Raw genomic sequence first — 23,874 nt, 5'->3', positions numbered from 1 at the left:
TTGACTCTTCGTGGCTAAAATCTTTATCTCTATCTTTATCTTTTAATATAATTCGTCCTTCAAACCAAAAAGTGGCTAAAATCTTTAATTTGTATTTTTTTGTTTTAATATGTTTCGTTATTTTGTAAAACCAAAATATGGCCAAAATCTTAAAAAACAATATTTGTTTCCTTTATTATGTTCCGTTATTTAGTCAAACCAAAACATTACATGATTTCAGTGGAATCGAATTGACGTGTCCTGCAACCTCCCCGTCTTACTCGATGGGGCACGCATTTAATGAAAGTTTGGCAGTTTGGGGAAGTGGGGGGTGTTTATTTTCTTTGCGTATACTCTACATATTAAACACAGAGCTTTATCATAAATACCTTGAGAGACTTGTATGAATCATAGGCAGCCGTACCAGTGCGCGGGACCCTGGGCAAGTGTCATATCAGGGCTACGAATGTTTGGACGATGGGGCCCTGGGCGGTTGCCCCACTCCGTCACCCCTAAGTCCGTCCCTGTGTGAATTAAGCTGTATGATTTGTGACTGTCTTTTACTGTTATCACGACACCTGGGTTTGCATCCCACATTTCGCCGATTCATAACACCGTCCATATATACACATTCCTGTCTCCACCCGCCCCGGCCCCCCCCCCATTCTTTCTCTCGCTCTCCACCCGTGAGAATGTCTTTCCATAGTGTATTAGGAACATGCTGGAAAGGTCACGTGACTATGATTAAAGACCCTCGCAAGTGTTTAAAAAAAAATGGATGGAAGAGAAGGGTGGAGATGAAAGGGCGTGCTGTGAAGGGAGGTTTTGTTATAAACAGATCGTTGCGACCCAGGTTACTCTCAGGTTGTCCCGTCCTCCCTAACCTTGACCCTTCTTCTCTTCATTTTTTTCCCCACTCAGCCCCTAACCACATGTACTGTTGCAAGCCTCAGAAGTTCAGCTTATTTGTGACCTCAGTAGTGTGAGGGATGTCTTTATTTATTTGTTGTTTTTAGCGCGCCCCCCCCCCCATCTCCCCCGCCTCGATGGAAGTGAAGCTACTACATTCTAATGTAGTATATCAGAAGCGGCGCTTCAAAGCGACGAATGGGGAGGCCGCCCTAGACTCCACAAACTGTTACCCTTACATCATCTGCCCTATAAATCCCAAGGTCTAAAAAGTGAACTTTACTTTTTTTAAACCAAGGTCCCGAGTTCGAAACCTGGTGAAGACTGGTTTTTTTTAATTTCGAGATTTTTGGGCGCCCTTGAGTCCACCCAGCTCTAATGGGTACCTGACATTAGTTGGGGAAAAGTAAAGGCGGTTGCCATACCGACTGGGATTTTTGGGCGGCCTTGAGTCCATTAGTTGGGGAAGAGTAAGGTTGGTCGTTGTGCTAGCCACATGACACCGTCGTAAACCGTAGGCCACAGAAACAGATGACCTTTACATCATCTGCCTTATAGACCACAAGGTCTGAAAGGGGAACTCCGCAAGAAATTATGCTAGATTATAATACTAGTTTCTGAGGCTCACTATGGATATATTTCCATTAGGTTTGTGGAAGTAGACAGGTGGCCGTGGTATTGTACGGTCAGCACAACGACCAACTTATTTAAGGTTCAAAATTTCAGGCAGGCCAGATTCCTTTCCCAGGGACAAAATCTATTTTTAATCCTACAATGAAACATCCGAATCAATTATTTAATTTTAATTAATTAATTTATTTATTCATTTATTTTTTCGGTATTCATATAAATAGTATATTCTTTAAAAAAAAAAAGAATGTTCCCTCACTGACCATCTACGTTCCTTATGTAATATATCCCCCCCCCCCTCTTTTCTTTCCCCAATCCTTTGCGCGTTCCTTGCGTCTGTTAATGTGTGTAGGTGGCACCAACAGCCAATACTTATGAACACAGTTGTCTTTCTTGTGACCCCGGAAGTACCCAATCGGCCATTTGCTAAAAATAAACATGCCACCATCTCGTCAATAAGCAAAATGTTATCCTCTAACCAAAACACTTATTTAAAAAAACAAACTATGCAAGCTATATTTAGACATCGCCTGCTCTTCATGGCCGTGGCACGCGTAGGATGTCTTCTTCATAAGAGCTAATGGGAAAAAAAAAACTATTTATAGATCTAGCTCATTTCTTCATATTTCCCCCTTTATTTTCCGCTTTAAAATAAAAGTCCCCCCAAAAAATGAAATACCCGATAAAAATAAAAGATAATGAAGAAAAGTAATTTACTTTGGGAAAACAATTTTAGGGGAGGCTATTCTTTACAATTGTGTATTTGTAAAAAAAAATAAAAAAATAGAGAGGCTTAGATTGGCGCTCATTTTTTTCTTTTCTGTTAACAAGATTTAAAATAAAATTCTCCCTGTCAGTTTTACATAATCTTGATAATATCTGCAATGTTTATATATGCATATATTTATACCATATATATTAATAATCATAATATACTGAAATGGAAAAACAACGTAAATATTGGAGCCTAGGCTTGGAGATTAAGCGATTTAGTGAGGAGAAACATTGAACACATACATGTCACTGTTATATCAACCGATGGGACAATGACAACTGACCACATAGATACCTTTCAAGGCCCTTAACATTCCTAAGAAGATTCTCGTTGCCTGTCAGAGGGAGGTACAGCTGCAGACCTGCCACATCACCAGAAAATTGCGCAGTGGATACTGATGAAGGGACTACAATGAATTTTGTTTCTCTTTAACGAAACTCGACCCTGGCAGCGCCAGAGAATGAATACTCGTTCGTTTCTAACATAATAATAATCTTTACTACCAATAAGGAAATTTGTCTTCTAATTTGTGCGTGGGAAACTCGAATGTAACCAATATATATTAAACTTACCTATAGTAGCAAGTAGATAGAGAAGCCAAGTTATTATAATTACAAAGCCTATATCATGGCGTTGCCACGGCTTTGTTTTGTTTTTTTATAATTTTTTTTTTCCTTGTTTAGAGAGATTAATTCACGAGTGGCCTATAAGTAAATTATTCCAGTAGTTCGTGGGACCCCTATTCAGGCCACGCTGTTATAGAATATATTTTTAAAAAAGTAAATTTCCCCTTTCAGACCTAGTGGTCTATAAGGCAGATGATGTAAAGGTCATCTGTTTCTGTGGCCCACTGTTAACAAGGGTGTCATGTGGCCAGCACAACGACCAACCGCCTTTACTTTTCCCTAACTAACTAATGTCAGGTACCCATTAGAGCTGGGCGGACTCAGAGGCGCCTGAAGATCCCGAAATTAAAAATCCCAGTCTTCACCAGGATTCGAACCCCGGTCCCCGGTTCGGAAGTCAAGCGCTTTTCCGCTCATCCACCGCACCTCCTGTTATAGAATATAGATCCTTTTTTTTTCATGTCGTTTCTGTGAAACGTTACATCGAATGACCCAAACTTTACATCGAATGACCCAAACTTTACATCGAAGGACCCAAACTTTACATCGCATGACCTAAACTTTACATCGAATGACCCAAACTTTACATCGCTTGACCCCTTTGAAAGATTGTCAGTTCTATCTTTGTAGTTTCTGCGCAATGAGATTCATGTTTCGTTCCCGCCTTTTTTAAGACTTCTAGTGTAATCACAAGGCTGGTGTGACCTACTTTTGGAAACAGTTACTTCAAACATTTCTTACGTTTCGTCACAGAAATAGAAACTTGGTCTCCACGGAATGGAAAGTTATCACAAAACTTCAATTTTTTCCCCGTTTATAATTTTTCTTCTTTCTATATATGTACATTAGACAATTTCCACTTAAGCCTGCCATCTGATCGCCCGAAATAGCCAAAGTCTACAAGGCTGTCCCTGGTCTATTTATATCCACCAATTGAAGCTTTTAAAATATATTTAAAGAATTTTTTTTTGAGGGGAAGTAAAGTTAAGTTGTAAATAAATTTTACTGTAAAAATATATTAGCTGTGAGGATGAAATTTCATCTGCTGGTTGAAATTACATTACGTTTAAAATGGATTGTCTGCATCCTCACGTTAGTTCAGTTCATATTTGTTCGCCCCCTCCCCTCCTCTTTGAGACTGTTATAGTTATTAAGTCATAGAGCTAACGAGGGTGACACGTGGCCAGCACAGAGGTCAACACCATTTACCTTCATAAACTAATGTCAGGCACCCATTAGAGTTTTGGGTGGACTATTTTCAGACTTTGTGAAGCCTCAGTGGCGTAGCTTGGAATTTTCCATCGTTTGGGGGCCCGGGGGCTTGACCTCTTTGGGGGCCCCTGCACTTTTGCGTAATAATTAATTTTTAATGTAAAAAATACTCATTTGGGGCCCCCTTCAAGTGGCGGCCCGGGGGGGATTTTCAAATTTTCCCCTTCCTCTCCCCCACCCCTTCTTAGCTACGCCACTGTAAAGCCTATCTGTTTTTATGGTCAATAGTTAACGAGGGTGGCATGTGGCCAGCACAGAGATCAACACTACCTTCATAAACTAACGTCAGGCACCCATTAGAGTGGCGTGGGGTGGACTTGGGTACGTCCTAAAATCGAATTGTCAATCTACATTGGAATTTGAACTGTGACACCTCTCCCTACTTTTATTGTGACACTCTACCACGTGGCCACACCACACTGCAATCCTATTGCATGAATGTGATAAGTGTTTATGATAAATGCCTAAATAATTTAGCAGAATTTTTTTTTATTGTTGGCGACTGAATCCAGGCAGTATAGAAAAACAAAAATTACAAAATAATATTATTGTTGTATATAAACATAAAAATAACAATAACTGGAAAATGAGGGTGATCAGTTTACTTTTTACAACTTATAAACTCCTTTTTTCCATGTAGCACATTCCTACACAAATAGTTTTAGAACTAGATAGTTATTTATTGATACTGCCTTTTGGATACGGATTACTTCGCCTAAAACGTGTTTGTTTTCCCAGCTGAGTCGCTATTGAGTAAATATTTAATTATTGGCTAAAAAAATGCTCGAATGTTTACAGTAAAAACAAGGTTTCGATAGTTGTGATAATGTCAGGCCAAGTTGTTGTTTCACAACTGAAGTCGAAAGTCACTTAAGAGGGTCTCTCCATTGCGCCCCCTCACCCCTCCTCTCAAGCCAGACCAAGACCGCAACCACTTCACTACAATTTTTTTTTACCATCTTTTATCGTGACAAATATTTAAAGAAAAAAAAAAGGTGGAGGCGGGGCTAATATCAAGTGGTCACTACTCTCTTCCCCAAATGTTTATATAAAATTGCTTACAGCCAACAGTTGGCCAGATTTCTGCATCGTCTTGCGCCATAGGCTGCATTTAAATTTAAAATCTCGTCTGCTCTGCACGCTTGGTGGTTTAAGCGCGTGCTTTCGCGTGCTGACGACTTAAGTTTAAAATTTAAAAGTGCATCTTTAAAAAAAAAAAAACTTCAGATTATTTCTCGTTGGATTTGTGAATAAACAAAATATTTGAACGTGTGCCCCGACGGATATAGAATATTTATCCAATTCTACTTGGAAACACTTAGATCTATAGCTGCTTAAAAGGATTCTTTGTTGTGACACTTGTGCTTTCAAAATTGGCTGGAGTAAACCTTTATGATGGGAATACAGGTAAACTATGAATAGATCTAGATCTAGCCTCTAGCTTCCATATGATGTCCCCTTTGTTTGGAGCATTTAGATCTAAAAGTCACAAGAAAAATATTATTTTAAAGCTTCAACAATGAACAAGGACTTTTTTGTTGATGTAATTTCCTCTTTAATAAATATACGACACATCATTTTCCACATATAAAATACTCATTTCAAAATTTGTCATTCTATTTATTCTATGTATCAGTATTGTAAGGTGCTTTTCCGGTGAGTTCTATTACATTTCAGCTAACTTCTTCGTAGGAATGTGGCGCCAAATGTTCACGTGCATTTATTTAATTATTCAACTGTTTACTGGATACAAAGAAACATTTGTGACGAGTCCGGGAATTCCCGCTGAAAGCGTGTTCAAAATTTCGAAATTTAATTTTAAGATGGTTATATTTTGATAAAAATGTACCGGTCAAACAATTTTTCACTGTATGGCCAATTGGCTAGTATTTCTTTTCTCAACTAAATTATTCATAAACTGTCAAATTTCTAGAAAAATCATTAGATCCGTTTTTGATAGCGTGTCCACCCACTCGTGAAGAGTTTGCAAAATTACAAGAGGAATTATTATATATATATATATATATATATATATATATATATATATATATATATATATATATATATATATATATAAGAGTAGATCTATATTTTAGGTCTGACTTTTTTTTTTATCATCATAGTCATTATCATAATTAATTTAAGACTCAAAGAAGATGCCTTACGTTTATTGTTGATAATTATGCATAGATCGAGTCAGATTTTTTTTAAACATATGTTTACTTTTCTCTTTGGCAATAAAACTCCCTTAGATCTTGGTCTTTTAAAAAAAATTGTAGTGGTATCCCTAATTTCTCAACCTTCTCAGAAATCACTACTTTCCTATTTTTTTAAATGAAAATATCTAATGTAAGACTGTGCCCGTGACCTGATGAACCTGTCAGCGCCCTGTTTTCTAAGCCCCCCCCCCCCCAAAAAAAAAAAACAACAACAACATGTGCGTGGTGCCATCTGGTGAGCAAGTTTTTCCCAAAGCTACCCCATACCTTCCTTAAGATGTAACTTAGGTCAGAAAGGGGTTGTAGGGGAGGGAACTAACTCGCACCTGGAAGTAAATGAGTTCAATGGCCAAGAAAGGGAGATAATCGTGGCCATGTGAACGAACACAATGCAGAGTTGTCGTTCCCTGATGTAGACGCACCTTGGCTGTGATATGTTTCGCTTGTGTGAGGAAGGCATAGATCTGAGCCGTGTGAGGCACATAGCGACCATTGTGTGAGATTGGAAAGGTCATACATGTCATAAAATCAAACTCATGCATCCAGACGTGACCTTCGTAGGCTATGACCCGGCCCCCTTTTATGACATTTCTCATTAAGTTTTATCACCTGGACACTCCCCCCCCCTTTCCCCTATCGCGGAGGTCAATCCTGTCTGGCAGACGTCGCTGGTCGAGATTGGTACCATAGCGTACTAAGTGGCACAATGGCGGACGAAGTGATACAGTGGCGGACGGGACATTACAATGGCGTATCTCAGTTCGACTAGAATGACAACGATTACACGTTTCCTCGGCTGATTAAAATCTCCTTTTTTTTAAATGCGATGCAATAAAGAGGCTCGAATCTAAGAGTCATCTCTTCATTCACCTGCTATTATTGAATCCAACCATTCGCCTCACTTATTATGAGCCCCCGTAGTAGTTGGCAGTCGGTATATATATAAACGCACGCATCTGAGCACTTTTGGAGATTTGAAACTAAGGCGGATAACTAAAAATATCTAGCTTTCTTTTTGGCGTATCCGTTGTACAGAATATAAGAAATGTCGATGAGCTCTGTGTTTTAAAACGTTTTCGGTATTTTTTTTTGCCCTTTTTTTTTTTTTTGTATTTTCAAATCATATTCATGAAACCTATTCTAGCACAAACTAATTTATATTATATAGTGGGGGCAATAGGGTTTGTTTTTAAAATACAAATGTCATATATTGTATAGTTAGTCTATTTATTCAACATCTCTTCCATTCTTCCTTTTTTTTTTCTTATAAAGGTTTCCTTACATGGCATCCACATTTCTTCATATCTTCGTCCCTTCTTTATATATGTAACTGTATTTTATTGTTTTAAAAAATGTAAACCGGAGTGAAGACAAATGGGAGATCACTGTGTTTTTTAATTTATCGTGAAAATTGCCACTTGTAAATGCAATAAATTGTCTTCTCTTGTAGTTCTGGAGCCATCTTCTTCTTTGGCGTGGCATCATTTGGTGCTTCTTTGTTAGTACACTCTCGATCAGAATCTATAAAGTAGATGAGTCAGTTGACGTCTGGAACCATGTTTACCTTTAGTGCGCATGCGTGTGTGTTGTCTGCTAGTCATGTGACTCACTGCTTTCTTCGTGTCAACCCCCTTTCCCCACCACGCCTTCGCACCCACCTCCCCCCCCCCCTGGAAAACAAGACCCACCCCTCCCCTACTTGAGCTGGAGAACAATAGAGGTATACAATTAGCACTGAGCCCGGTTCGCGGTACTATAATAACCCATATATTATTAACTGGGCTACATGTGTCCGTTTGAGGAAACAATTTGATCGATTTTCGTCTTTGTATCGGCTGCTAGCGCCCTCTCACTTCTGCCAGGCCTCTCTTTGGAAACGCCCACTGTTTTTTTGTTTTTTTTTAACTCTCCCAGAACCCCGGTACGTTGCATTGATTGAAAGCATACATATACCGTCCTTTGTGTCAAACGCTATGGCATCAAGGTGCACAACTCTCTGAAATCAAATGTAGTTTCACCCCTTTTAAGTTGCAGTCAAAACGCAGACCTGTGGGAAAAGTTCTTACGAGAAGCACATAACTCATGTTATATTAGGTGCAGCTTTTTGTTTTGTTTCGGGATTTCCCAATACGGTGTGCATACTTTTTGATTGTCGACTGGTGTGTTTTTTAATAAATCTCAAAATTGTGTTGTTTCTTTTCTTCCTCATTCAGAATCGTGAAAGTATTGGAGCCCAGATGTTGAGTTTGGCTCAGATGTTTGGCTCCGGCTCCGGTTACATGGGAACAGACAACAACAACCACACGGAGAAAGATTGTGAACGAGACGTGAGTAGGCCAACGCTTTTATCAACTTTGTCTGTCTGTCTGTCTGGTAAAAAGTTTGTAAATATTATTTCTCCCGCACCCATTCTCGGATCAAACTGAAACTTTACACAACTATTCATTGGTATAGAGTCCCAGCGGTTCTCAACCTTTTAGGCTCGGCGACCCCTTTTTACATCATTCACTCTACCGCGACCCCCCCCCCCCGCACACACACACACATAGCAATTGAAGAATGGACCAAAACAATTCATTTTTTCACTGGTCTTAGGCAACCCCTTTTAAATCGTCAATCGACCACTAAGGGGGTCGCGACCCACAGGTTGAGAACCCCTGGTATAGATAGTATTCACGGATATGACTAAATATGTAGGGTTTTTATCTCATTAGATAATTGTACCATTTATTTCTCCCACACCTATTCTCGGACTACGTTGAAACTTTGCACAATTACAACTGTTTATTGTACCTAACAAAACACGAGTCGATGAATAAAAACAAAAGTAACCAATTATTCGATTAATTATTGGTAATTACGTATTTTTGTTTGGTATCAAATAAGGAAAATAACTTCTACATTATTAAGATATAGTTGTAAGTGCGGAGTTCTTCCCCTTTGTTAAGCTTCTTTTAGAAATATTTTCTTGTTTTTTTTTTCCCTTAAAGTTTGTCTTTTATCTTCCCTTCTTTCATTTTCTCTGTCCTTCCCTTTTCTTTCTGTCTTTCTCTGAATCAATAAAACTCTGCAGTCACAAATTTGATACGGAATCCTAGGCTAGAGATTACCTTGTAAACCAATCCTAGTATACAATGCATCCCACACACAAGGGCTAACAGTGTCCTAAGTCAAATCGAAGAAGGGGCGGGTACGGTGTCTGTTACTTAACGCAAAGAGAAAGTCCAAGAAAGATAAGAGTTAAGCGAAAAAGAGTTGAGGGTGGACATTCAAGTGGGAGGAGGGGCGGGGGGTTAGGCTATGGAGGTGTCCATCAACTAGCTACACCACTTCACAGCAACACACCACTTTAAACTGTGTGAACAACTGCTCACTTGGACTTCGCCAAAAAAAAACTGCACGCCGACCCGGGATAGGCAGCACAGGGCTTTGTTTACCACCTCTGAGGTCATTGACTTAAAACTGACCACACGGCCGAGGATTTGTTGTCGCCAAAACCACAGGTCGCCGCTAGATCATCATTTACTTGTGTTTATATAATAAAAAAAAAAATCACCATTATCTCCCCTTGTCTTCAATTACCTCCCTTTGATACTAGAGCGTAAGTACAATATAGGGGGCGCCACAGTTAAACAAAACTTCACCAATGGGTTCCATCCTATTCTGGCGACAGGTTTATCTTTGCTCTGGCTGGCTTATCTTCTTGCTTGTGTCTGAGGCGACGCCCATTTAGCTTATCCCTTGTTCACCTTACAAAACAAAATTGACTTGAGACACTCACAAGGCCGCACACACACACACACGCAAGTTTCCCGCCAAGGGGCGTGCTCCACTCTCTTTTGGCAAAGTTTAAGATGTTCCCGTTTCTCGCCATTTAACGTTTCTGTTATTTTCCCTACATATCATCACGTCATATTTCAATGACGCAATTCTCTCCCTTTTCTTCTAGGAGTACTGGGCTGAGGCGAGAATGTTCTAAAAACTAAATTCTATTTTTAGCTCACTGAACGCTGAATCTAAATTTAGATTTGAGCCGCCTTAACCATGAGCCAATTGAAAGTTTTAAATTTTAAAAGTTCGTTTCCGGTTACTAAGGTGTGGCGGCAACTGACTCCCACTCGCGTCTAACCTTGGAATGACCAGACCAGAAGTATCCTTGATGCACACAAGTAACTTAATAAGCAGTAACTGAAATTTTAGAAGAAAATAGATGAAATATTTTTATTTATTTTAGCAGCACTACGATGCTGCAATATTTCTTCCAAAAGAAAAAAAAAAGACCCCCCCCCCCCAAAAAAAAAAAACAAAAAAAAAAAATTAAATAAAAAAAAATCCAAATAATTCTACAGATCCAACTGATAGTAACAAAAAAAAATTATTGAAAAGTTTGTTATAATTGTAGACTAGTGTCTTTCCAGAAAACTAAAGTATTGTATTTCCTTTCAGAGTCTACCTCCATAAACTGTTGACTCAATTAATTGAAAATAAAAAAAAAATGTAAAGGACATTTTTTACACACTGTAATTGTAATTACAGACGCCATGCACAAGTGTCGATGTCAGGGATACTTAACAAATTTTGTCATTTGAGATTCCGTAGGTTGATTCAGTTTGCGCCGCGCCGTAAAAAGATAGCAAAAGGCTACCATGGCGCCGATGAAGTCTGCTGTACATATGAATCACGCCCCGTCCCAGCATTCCGCCACCTCCGGAAGTGTCTCCAGCGAGTTGTTGATGCAGAGATACAGGGGGATACATTCTATGGACCACAGATCGCAGATACAGTGGCGACATCTAGGCGCGTGCCTTGTTTATATAGGCCTACTTAGGGAAATGTTTTTCAGATACTCACAGTCTGTGGCCACGTAACATGTATAAACAACGGACTGCTTTCTTTTGGGTTGATTTAATAAATCGGGTATGCTTGTTACGTGGCCACGTTTTATCAACACGCTATTTCCCGACACACAAAAGTCATGCTTCATTAGCAAGTGTTGCTGGTAAAAGTTTACAATACATCTATTGAAGTCACTCGTTCGTAGAGGGTGGACCCTGAGTGGGTGGACCCTGGACACGGATCTCAAAACGGGTCTAACGATTTTCTTAGAAATGTAACAGTTGGTGTATATTGCTGAGAAAAGAATTACTTGCTCTTTTGGTCACACTGGGAAGGAACTCTGTAGTTGTATTGTAACGCTCTTTAATATCATTTAATAAATGTATTTTGAAAAAAGAGGGATCCCGTCTACAAGTGTGTGAGTCACTGGTAAAAGTGTGGGGGAGGCCACAAGAAATCATGTGACTATAGTTGTCTTTTAGGTCCTATTTGTTTAGATTTTCTGTGCTTCGGGAACTCGCAGGTTTTGAAACTCTAAAAAAAAAGTCTCCCCTTTCAGACCTTGCAATCTATGGGGCAGATGATGTTAAGGTCATCTGTTTCTTTTGGCCAACGGTTAAATAACGGCCAACCACCTTTACTTTCCCCAATTAAAGTCAGGTACCCATTAGAGTTGGGTGGACTCAGGGGCGCCCTAAAAATCCCGAAATTCAAAATATTTGTCTTCACCGAGATTCGAATTCGCCCTCAGGCAGCACAGGGCTTTGTTTACCATCTCTGAGGTAATTCTCTGAATTCGCCCTCAGATTCGAATCCCTAACCCCATGTTCGGAAGCCACGCGCTTAACCACTCAACCACCGCATGACATGAACGAAAAAAGTTCTCTATAAACTAAGTGCGTGCTACAAGGAACAGATTTAACCGTCCGGTCATGTGACTGGTTTCGGTTCTGCTGGAATGAACCAAGACATCTCCGTGTCCGCCCTCTCAGGTTTTCATTGTATGTTTAACCAACACCAAGACGAGCGTCCATAGATACACTCTTTCGTTTTGATGAATGCTTTTGTCCGCGGACGTTCATCCCCCCGGTCACGTGATCGAGTCTACAGCGTTCCATCACCTCAACAAAAGGGCGGCTACTCCGAAACTCAACCTCGGACAATGTCATTTTCATTAAGTCCGATGGCGAAAATATTTGTGTCCCGTCACGAATCAGTGTGTGTCGTGATTGATCGAACCCATCTGATCAAAAACATGTTATTTAGCGTCTAAGAATCATACAAGTATCATAATACGATCTCGCACAATCAGCTTTATGCGTGCCTCGTTTTCGGCAAGAGGTTAATTTGCATAGATTTAGTGAGACACAAATATGCTTTAACTGGATGCAAGTCTTCCTAAAGGGTGATTACTTATTGCTCACAGATATTGTGAATATGAATGAAATCCAGCTTACAAAACTACTCTATACAGATACCGGTGCATCTAAAATAAAAGATGCCTGTTTGTTTGTTCCTTATGGGAATCAACACCGTATTTTTAATCTTGATCAAACTTGGCAAGGATATTCCTAAGGTCATTGCGGAAGACTTAGGATATTACAGAACCACACACACACACACATACTCTCACACACACACCACCTCTACCATCCGTAGTGGCCTAAATTAAGGAGACGTTTTTACTTTAGCGACACCGGTTGTGTTTGTAGCCACGCATCATTCAACTAACAGATTGAAAGTACAAAGTTGTCATCTTGACTGACTTTACTAAACAGAGTCTATGTTCCAATCATACTAATTGACAGCACAAAGATTTGCCACTTTAGGTATCGATCTTGTTTGAAAGGACCAATGTAACTTCCCTTGAATGTTGTAAAACCTTCACTTGTTTTTGTGTCAACATCATTTAACATAAAATTATAACATAGGTTAAAAAATGATTTTGCGAAAGAGAAAAAAAAAGCTTATTACAAAAGTCTTTATTGAAATAACACAATTTAATAAGCATAAATCTAGTGTTATAATTTGACACACGTGTAGTGAGTTTAACCCTTATCGTAGCTGCTTCGACGATATTTCCGAGTGGCGGCAATGCCCACGTTGCTATGACGTCAAACCTGCAGAGATAGAATGCCGATAACTTATTCGTATTCACTGCTTACTATTTTTAGATGACCTACTGTCAGAAAGAGGCTTTGCTAATCGGATGTTAGCACTTACACATCTTTCATTGCATTGGCAATTTGGCATATAGTGGAATCAATTAATTGCATACCGCATAGTCGCTAAAATACACTTAATTGCCTTTTCGCATGTTCCAGTTTATCACATCAGCAGATCAAAGTACAGGCCCTCTGTATTTGAACTAAATGGGAAATCAGATCCACCGTTTACATCATTATCAAGTCCCAACAATAGCATGTATAGATCTACATAGGGGCCTACTTTAGAATGGTTCTCAAAGAAACGAGACAATCTGTTCCAAAATATCTATGGATATATATATATATATATATATATATATATATATATATATATATATATATATATATATATATATATATATATATATATATATATATAAAGCTTACGGATGGTTGCATGGTCGTGTGATATGCGCCCTGTCTGTCTCGATGGTCTCGGGTTCGAACCTGAACGCACTCATCCTTCGCCGTCCTGCGGGAGGTTTTGGGCTGGGATCTAATATTCTTTAAATCTGAAAAGAAAACAAAAAACAAAGCGCTCGAAACATGTATAAAAAAAACAACAACAAACAAACAGATAATTCTTTAGTATGATTTCCTGTCTTTATCTTTAGTCTTGTTTCATCTTTTCAGGCCCTGATATTTGAGAACGGCAATTTGCACTCTGGACCCCTGGAGGCCCTGATACAACACCTGGTACCCACATCGGATTACTATCCTGATGTAAGTACTACATACAATCTGGCAATATAACTTTAAAATAATGTGTATACCAAAATTGATCTTAGTGTCACTGTTATATGTAAGAGAGAGAGAGGGAGAGAAAGATAGAGAGAGGGAGGGAAAGAGAGAGTGTTCATCAGAAACACCAATCCCCCAGTTTTAAACTCTCAAGACACAAGGCTGCTTCTTGTCCTCATAGAACGATGGTAAAGACGAACATTGGCGTCTTATCTGTTCTACGTTCGTCGAGGGGCTGATTTTCTCGCCAAGACAAGTGAAAACTTTTGTTATTCTTCGTTTTGCTAGGCGTTTGATCACCATCTCAGTATTGACATAAGAGTTGCCGGTTGGGACTCGCAAATGTTTTTGTTAAAATCAAGGGGGGAAAAAACTATGAGATAATATCACTATCCTAGTACCAGAGGAAAAGGCATCATGGGAAAAGCAACATAGATCTACCAAATCTGTATACAATTTAAAAATAAAGTCGACTTGTCTTTGAATCATTTTGATGTCGATTTCATCCTTACTTCACGTTCACATATCCTTTAGTCTTTTGGACCGTTGGGGGCACCACAGAAGATCTTGTGACAATCTTTCTCCATTCCTTATTTCACAATTGATCCGAATATGTAAATCAATTATAAATTAGCTTTGATCTTGCCTTTATGTCTGGTGCATAATATTCAAAGCAGCGCTAAGCGATTTTATGTCATTATTCTGACTTTTATATTTCTTACTTCCTAATCTTGGTCCTAATTGTCAAAAGTTGTTTACGTTCTCATTTTTATGTTGGAGCGTTCAGATATAAAAAAAATTCTTCTGGTCATCTTCAATGATAAATTGTAACCAGAGCTCAGGCTCTCAGATGTAAATAGTCTGCCTATTACATCTTAAGTCTCAACACGCTTGACCGCGACCTACATGTGTTCACACGTGGTCTAGGAATAGCAACAGTCTTTCGCAAACTGTAAACCCAGGAGCAAGGTCAATATTTAAATCCTCATCCCACTGTTTAAACTTTTATAGAGAGGAATGAGAGATAGAGAGAGAGCGGGGGGTGGGGGAGACTTTGTTTGCCAGATGTTAAAAAAAAATCGAGACATTGATGATGTTTGTTTAAGATTTAGACAGTATTAGAAGCTCGATAATGTGCCTCGAATCTGAAAAGGTACAAAAAAAAACAACAGACAATTTAAATATAAGTAAACTAAAAGCAACCCAAAAAAAAAAAAAGTATTGCGATGCTCGATTTTTTTTCCTTATAGATATTTCAATAAATATGAAATTAATTGAAATCCCCAATGTCGTAAATATTTACTATATATATAAAAAAAAAAGCAACACTAATCAGTTTTACGTCATTCCCATTGTTTATTTTCGTCTCGGTAAAATGGCTGTCGGCCCTCAGACTTGAAGTGGGTGTCTTGTTAAAGGTGAAGGACGGGCGTACACGCAGACGTTCAAATTTGAGGTTTGGGTAGAGGAACGCTCGAAATGGAGAGGGGAGGGTGCCCCAGTTCAACCAGCGGAGGACAAAACCCTTTATTTTTAGAGCTTCCTTTAATAAGAAAACTGATTTAGCTCTAAACTTGTGTGGTCTTCTTTCAGATCGGCCTACATTTCGTTTGTCGTCTGCGGCCACCCTTCCCGCGTCTCCATCTCTCGCTGACTGGGATACATTTTTTTTTAATCGCATTATTTTGAATAAATGTATAGCACATTATATCTTCTGAATGTATTCACACGTACTGTCCAGAATAAGGGAAATAACTTGTCAAGAGTTCAATCTTGAATAATTTTACATTTTCTTATTGCCACAAGCAAAGGGGAGTAATTCTCAATTCAAATTTAAAAAAAAAATGAACGCGAGTTAATGTATACGCTTTTTATATAGAGGTTCTCAAGAGGTTGGTATTGTTCCTCATACACAAACAAGAGTATATTTAAATTAGCGTACATGATTTAATTGCAAGATAATGCTGAGTCAATAATGTAATAATGAAATAAATAATGTAATGGCGGTATAATTTTGTTTAAATGAAGGTAATGACAAGATAATGTTGCGTAAATGATGCAATGACAAGTTAATGTTGCATCAATGATGTAATTGTTACCTTGTTCCTTTCAGCGCACCTATACATTTGCCTTCTTGTTGAGTTCACGTCTGTTCATTCGACCTCATGACCTCTTAGCAGAAGTATTGAAGGTAAGGGGAAATAACTTTTTTTTTTCCCGCCGACCTTTTTTTTTGGGGGGGGGGGGCTTCTTGCATAACACAATACCATCCTGACAGTATCTAAAAATAGCTTTAAAAAATGAAGTCAGTGACATTGAAGGTTGGTTACATTTTTACATAAATTCCAAGGTCATTCGCTTCTTACAAAAATGTCAGCAGAATGACAGCCTGAAATTGACTGACTTTTAAGCCATAAGTTTTATCCATTCTTAACATTTAACATCGCCTAGCGATACCCTAGAGGGGCCTACTGAGTTCTATGTCAACAATACATGTTTTATACAGAAATGTTTAACTCTAAAAGTGCTTGATGATGAGATTGTCTCCCCTGCTAAATGTTGGCTGATTGCCACTAACCTCCCATGTCGACCTAAAGACTTCGACCTAATTTTTAACTAGATTGTAATTGTTAAGTAAACAAGGCTCTTTTACTCAACCCCCCCCCCCCCCCCGACCATCTCTCCACCCCCCCCCCCCTTTTTTTTTCCTTCTTAAAAAAAAACAACAACAAAATAAATACCAAACAAATTGTTACTATAAAATCGTTAGCTTGCTATTGTGTTGAGCTTCAAGAACGCTGTAATAATTATTAACTATAGATCTATTTATAAAAATGTGAATTTGGTTTGGTTTATAATTGTTATAGTTTTGTTTCTTTTCTTTTCCCTTGCCACAGCTCTGTGTTTTGCAACAGAATCTCACCCATGACAATGTTGACAAAGTCAAACTGGGCAAATTTGGGCCACACATTGTCAACTTGCTCAGGTATGACGTCTGACTTAACTTGGACGCTATGTCTAGATCTACCCATGTACAACAGTAACAACAACAAAAAAAAACCCAGAAAATAAAAATACCCATTATTCAGCTATATTTTGAAACTCTACAAAATTTAGTTTTTTATTGGATAATTTTTAATTCGAGTTTTCCCATAATTCCTTGACCTTCAGTGAATGGACAGAGACGTTCCCTTATGACTTCCGTGATGAGAGAATGATGAAACAGCTAAGGGACATCACTCAGCGAGTCATCGCCATTTACCCGGACTTAAGGAAAGAAATCAACAATTTGAGCTATAACCTAGTTACCAAGGTAAGACAACTCCTCAACTCTTTTTTCACGTATTCTGACGTTCAAACTAAATTGCTGTGTTTGGCTGGATTTTTTTCTTGAACAACTTCTGATAGTAAATGTAATTCAGTTCTCTTATTCCCCCCGCCCCAAAAATTAAAACTGTAGCACAAAGCTATTAAGAAATTAAATTACAATTTAAACATATAGATCCCATGTAGATTTAGCATACATTTATTGAAATGAGTGAAGAGAGGGAGGGGTTGGCTGAATGCAGGAACTGTTGACTGGGTGTGTTCTCCCATTTGTTTGCCTAGTACTAATTAATTGACAATTAACTTTATCACTCCCTGCAATTACTCTTATCTGGCAATGTGTTTGTCTTGTTAACCTTTTACCTTGCCAGTTTGGCAAGGGTGAAGTACTCCTGATCATTTCTGGCATAATCCTGTTGCTATTTTTTTTTTTGTTTAAAGAGTAGATAGATTGGTCCCTAAACATTTGTTCTTTTTTTTTTTTTGCTTTTAATTCAAATCATCCTATTTCCTTATTTAAAAGTAAAAATGTCTTTAAAGATAATATTTCTTAAAAGTCATGTTCTGTTAGACTGTTAAAGAAAAAATACATAAGGAACTGAAAGTTTATTTCAAGGGGAGAAAAAGTAGCCCAAAGCTTTTACATTTAATTTGTCTAGAGACAAAAAAAAATAGCCCAGAGTTTGTGAATTTTGTTTAATCTCTTAAGTGCTTACCTGGCAGGCAGATTTACTGTCTTCTTAATTCAAAGTTTTATTTCAATTAGTTCTTAAAAGTCCCTTGACGTTACTTGGGAAATGTAGGTGAACTGGGCTTGTACACTGACACAGCTCTGGGTTTATTGGAGGCTGACATAGCTTTAACCCCTAGCTCAAGCTATGGATGATTATCTCCCCTGGTGTGAGACTTATTGCTTCATGAGGTTTCAATTAGAAGTTGATATTTACATTCTTGCTTTGTTTGTGGTATACATTTTTATGAGTTAAACAACCTAGATCTAGAGCCTTTTGACAGTTGGTTAAATCTGGGAACATATGTGACTGTTTTATTCCATTTAAAATTAATTCAAATGTTACTTTTAAAATTTTTCTTGGAATGCTAGTCATTTTATTGCAACTGTTCATATGCGCTGATGTGGTGACATCCCCCCCACTCCCTGCCAAATCTTATCCAGTATATATCTAGTCTCACATTATTTGATTAAATTAATCGATTGTACTGTACTAGCTAGTAGTAGAAGTGTAAAGTAGTTAAGGCTTTTTCATTGGGTTCACTTCTATGAAGTCGTGCAATCAGTTATCAGACACTGTTCTCATAATAAGTTTAACTTATTCAGTTTTTGTTTAAAATACATGGACAAAGAATTAAGATGGGGATAGCTACAGTAAATATCAGTCCAGGAAGACCGTGTTGACTTATCGTTTTGAGATACTGATCTTATTCAAACCTCAGGAGTCTGTTATGATAAAATTGTAATAATGCATTAAGGACTCAACTCAACTCATGATAAACCTAATTATGATGATGTAATAAGAGCTAAAGAGACTTAATCCTTCGATAGCATGAGTTAATTTAAAAACAATGTTTGACACATATAATGTAGACATATAACTTCCCATAATTCATTTATTTTTTAAAATATCTTTACAGTTGACAAACTTAAAAAGCTATGAAGAAAGTTTAAACAGAATTGAAACAGAAGAAAGACAGAAAGCACAAACACAACTTGTAGCCTCAGTAAGTATTCTGACACCATTGACCTCACTATTTGCATCATCCATTGGCAGCATCCATTGAACTCATCCATTGACATCATCCACTGACCTCCTCCTAAAGAGTGTAGTTATTTCACCCATTAGTAAACAGCTCTGACTTAAACAAAATGTTTTTCTTACAAACTTTTTGTTGTATTTTACAGACAGACATTATGGAGTTATGCCCCAGCCCCCTTGTCCTGGCCCAACAGTTGACACACATCGAATTGGTAAGTTCCTATTTCTAATTCAAAACTAATTACAACAAAGTTCGCATGAAAAAAAAATCCATTAGCATTGGATTTGTAGGTTATATATTATTATAATTCTTTTTTTTTTTTCAGGAGAGATTAAGTATGATTGGCCCTGAAGAGTTCGTCCAGGCATTTACAAAAGAAAGATTACAATCAGAAGTAAGTTATAGAGATATAAAAGTTATAGAGATAAAAGTTATAGAGATATAAAAGTTATAGAGATAAAAGTTATAGAGATATAAAAGTTATAGAGATAAAAGTTATAGAGATAAAAAAGTCTTTTTGGTTAATCAGTTTTGCTAATTTCTTGTTGAGTTTTAGAAAACTTCTATTTTTGTTTTGTCATGAGCTAGGGAAAAACAATGTCCATTTTTATTTTCTCAGATGCTCAACATTCAAGACATGAAAATCACACACAACTTGGAATCATATGTTCAATGGTTCAACAGATTAAGTTACCTTGTGGCCTCAGAGATAACCTCAGTGAGTGTTTTTATGACTCGTCCCATATGCTAGGACAAATTTGTACAAATACTCCTTCTTCCCTAGTGCTATCAGAGCATGGAATGGGTTGCCTGAGCTAGCCAGGAAAACCAGTGACTTGGCAGAGTTTAAGTCATTGTTTAATATGCATGACTGAATGCATGACGCGAAGGACGTAATCATCTTCTTTTTTGAAGTAACGTCTGTATTATATAAGATAAGATAAGAATTCTGCATACAGAATTGCATTTGGCTTGCTAATTGTTATGATTTTCAAGCATTCTTTGTTTACACACATAGTCCCCCTGTTAGTAGACCACATCTATTCCCCCTTTCATTATGAATAATTTATGCAGATATTTAAATTTTTTTTTTCCTTCAAATTGTATTTCAGCAAATAAAAAAGAAAAACAGAATCAAAATGGTGGAGTATTTCATAGATGTTGCTAAAGAGTGTATCAACATTGGCAACTTCAACTCGTTGATGGCAATCATTGCTGGCATGAACTTGAGTCCAGTCACCAGGTTAAAGAAAACTTGGGCCAAAGTCAACAGAGACAAATTAAAAATTTTAGAGGTGAGCTTTAATAATAAACAATTTTTTAAAATAATAATAATAATAATCTTTATTGTCCGTGTTGTCTTACAATTTGTGCGTAAAAACAAAAGTGCTACAAAATAAGAGAAAAAAATAATGCTAGAAAATTAAGGTTAAGAAAATTAAAAAAAAAAATAATGCTAGAAAATTAAGATTAAGAAAAAAATAATAATAATGCTAGAAAATTAAGATTAAGAAAAGAAAATAATAATAATGCTAGAAAATTAAGATTAAGAAAAAAAAATAATAATAATGCTAGAAAATTAAGATTAAGAAAAGAAAATAATAATAATGCTAGAAAATTAAGATTAAGAAAAAAAAAAAATAATAATGCTAGAAAATTAAGATTAAGAAAAAAAAACAATAATAGTGCTAGAAAATTAAGATTAAGAAAAAAAAAAAATAATAATGCTAGAAAATTAAGATTAAGAAAATAAAATAAAAAAAATACTTGAAAATTAAGAAAATAAAAAAAAAAAATTATAGAAAATTAAGAAAAAAAAAGCATTTTTCAAAAAGGAGTCTTAATTGTCCTTATGTTAGTGGTATTTAGGGCCTACATGAAAACTTAAATTTAAAAAAAAAAAAGCTGCAAAATTAGAAAATAAAATATGCTAGAAAGTTAAGATTTAGAAGAAAAAAAAAAGAAAGCAGTTTTCAAAAAGAATGTCTCAGTCATCTTTATGTTAATGCTATTTAAATTTATTTTTTTTTAGCACCAGATGGACCCAAGCAACAACTTTGGCAGTTACAGGTCGTGTCTGAAGGCAGCCATGTGGAGATCTGAGGGAGCAGCAGAAGAAAGAGAGAAGGTCAGTACCGGTAGACCTTTTGTTTATGTACCAATTAAAGCTTGGTCTCATCTGAACTTAACTTTAGAACTTCATTGTTTTTCTTGAAATTAAATTTATTAGTCATATCTTAGTTAAAGTTTATCTTGGCTGGATTTTAAAAAAAGCTTTGAAAAGATTGTGCTTTCCAATTGAGCTGATTAATTAGTCCTTTAAGTCTGGCTGTAATATGTGACCATCCATTTACAAATTAGAAATAATAGAGTAAAATTAGTTTTTAAAATCAATTTCTACTTTTTGATCAGCCTGTGTTACCGTTGGATGGGGGCGGCCATATGCAAAATGGATATTACTAATACACAGTAATAAGAAAATTACATTATGATTGTTAGTTCCCCTCAGTTCCCTAAATGGAACACTGTAGGCATTCTTTAGCATTTAATAAAAAAAAAGTTTAATTAGCTCAACATAAGTTTTCATGCTCAAAGCTTTAAAAAAAAGGTCACCTATAAAATTTGTAATTTGTCCCTGTTGACTTTTGTCCAAGTTTTCTTTAACCTAGTGACTGGACTCAGGTATAAAAATGTGTTGCCACACAGAATGAGTTTATGTGCAAAATTTCAGCTCGATAGGAGAATTAAAAGTTGTCAAATAAATTAGTTAAATTTTTTTTACTACTACTATGATGAAAGTGTGTATCAATAAAAGAAATAAAAAAAAAAAAGTAATACCTGGTACATTATCCACAATGACTTAAATGTGCTACTTTTTTTTTTTTTTAATGAAAAAATTAAAATTAATGTTTAATTATTTTTTTTCTGGTTTCAGATTGTGATTCCATTCTTTAGTCTGTTTGTCAAGGATCTTTATTTCCTGAATGAGGGTTGTTCTAGTCGCCAAGAGGACGGCTCTGTGAATTTCCAGAAGTGCTGGCAGATGGCCAAACAGATCTCTGATCTGATCTCATGGCAGCAGGTGGAGGTAGGGCTCCCTTTCATTTTCTCACCTGCAAGTCTGCACTCAATAAATGTTTACCTACATTTAGCTTTTGATGTCACAAGAAAGAAAGTTTTGTATAAAAATGAAACAAAAAATCATCTTTTTTTTTTTTTTCTTCAAAGGGCATAAACTCCTGTTAACAATGAGAGTAAAAGCCTTCTCATACTTAAATAATTCAATAAGAATTCAATGTCACTAGCTTCATTTATATTTCCCTATAAAAGAAAAATGCTCAATGAAATGTCTTTCTGATTTCAGTGTCCATTTGAACGCAACAAGGTTCTGATCAACTATTTGTTGACTACACCAATATACAAGGAAACTAGTAAGTCAATTTGTATTTGTATTCAAAGAAAGAAATGTTTACCATAGCTCTCTGGCTAATTGTTAATTATTAATGAGTTTATGAAAGCCGTGGAATTTCGGTAAAACAAGACATCCGAGATTAAAAATAAATTTAAAATGAGGAAGTGCTGAGGTGAGATGGGTGTTTTTTTTAAAGTATGGTTATTCGCCAAGTCCTTCCTTATTTCTTTGGACTCTCAGTGGAGCTTAGGGCCACAGCAGCACTTCCCCATCAGACTGGATACTAGGCGATTTCCTTGTGTTGTCCATCCTGCCGTCTTCACTTCTTGATCTTCCAATCTCCTCCATGTTTGCCAAGTGAAAAACCAATTCTAAATACCAAATAATTTAATTAAAGGATTTGGCCAAATCAATTCATTCTATACCATGGAGCTACTATATCTGATGGAGCTAGAAAAGTTTCTGGGTGTCATAAACCAAGGAGGATTGTTTAAATGCTATATAAATTTTTCTTAGTTCTTTGTATTCGCATCTATATTGTTATTGTTATAGTAATTACGCTGACGTGGACAGTCGTACTCATACTGAATTTCCTTATGTTTGGATTAATCAAATTATCTTATCTTTAAAACAAAGTTAGGTTGAAAATCTAATTGTTCATTTCTCCACAGTGTTGTCATTGGCCTCCTATGAGTGTGAGACTGCCGAGACTAGTTACGACAGAGAAAGATATAAGCAGATTAAGTAAGTCGATTCTCGTTATCTTCTTATCTTATATGATACAAACGTTACTTCAAAAAAGAAGATTGCTGTAAAACATTTCAGCCTCTCAGGCCCCCACTCAACTGTAGTTTGATGATGATGATTGGTGTAAAAAACCAAACAAAAGGAGAGTTAACCTAACCATTTCACTTACCAATTAGGTAGAGTACCCCTTTCAGACCTTGAAATCTACGGGGGGAGATATTCTAAAACTTCTATTGCTGGTGGTTAACGAGGGTGTCATGTGGCCAACACAACGACCAACCACTTTTACTTTCCAATGTATTTCGGGTACTCATTTAAGTTGGGTGGACTCAAGAAAATCAGAAAATCCAGAAGTTTTAAAATCCCAGTCTTTACTGAGATTCAAACTTGAGGCCCCATAGTTTGGAAGCCAAGGGCTTAA

The 23,874-nt window shown here is 36.9% G+C and overlaps 1 protein-coding gene across 2 annotated transcripts in view; it reads left to right on the top strand.

The window, feature by feature from the left end:
* LOC106054506 (ras-GEF domain-containing family member 1B-like) overlaps window positions 1-23,874 on the top strand; it is a 116,040-nt gene that overhangs the window by 88,756 nt on the left and 3,410 nt on the right. For both annotated transcript variants that reach the window (XM_056018724.1, XM_056018725.1), the window contains exons 8-21: window positions 8,624-8,737; window positions 14,087-14,176; window positions 16,308-16,385; window positions 17,092-17,180; window positions 17,366-17,507; window positions 19,172-19,258; window positions 19,440-19,505; window positions 19,620-19,688; window positions 19,914-20,012; window positions 20,407-20,589; window positions 21,327-21,422; window positions 22,230-22,382; window positions 22,659-22,725; window positions 23,378-23,450. In XM_056018724.1, coding sequence (XP_055874699.1) covers window positions 8,624-8,737; window positions 14,087-14,176; window positions 16,308-16,385; window positions 17,092-17,180; window positions 17,366-17,507; window positions 19,172-19,258; window positions 19,440-19,505; window positions 19,620-19,688; window positions 19,914-20,012; window positions 20,407-20,589; window positions 21,327-21,422; window positions 22,230-22,382; window positions 22,659-22,725; window positions 23,378-23,450 — 1,406 coding nt within the window. The remainder of the gene's footprint in view (window positions 1-8,623; window positions 8,738-14,086; window positions 14,177-16,307; window positions 16,386-17,091; window positions 17,181-17,365; window positions 17,508-19,171; window positions 19,259-19,439; window positions 19,506-19,619; window positions 19,689-19,913; window positions 20,013-20,406; window positions 20,590-21,326; window positions 21,423-22,229; window positions 22,383-22,658; window positions 22,726-23,377; window positions 23,451-23,874) is intronic.

This window comes from Biomphalaria glabrata, chromosome 2, assembly GCF_947242115.1.
Source record: "Biomphalaria glabrata chromosome 2, xgBioGlab47.1, whole genome shotgun sequence".
Taxonomy (NCBI): domain Eukaryota; kingdom Metazoa; phylum Mollusca; class Gastropoda; family Planorbidae; genus Biomphalaria; species Biomphalaria glabrata.
This window is presented reverse-complemented; position numbering and strand designations above follow the sequence as displayed.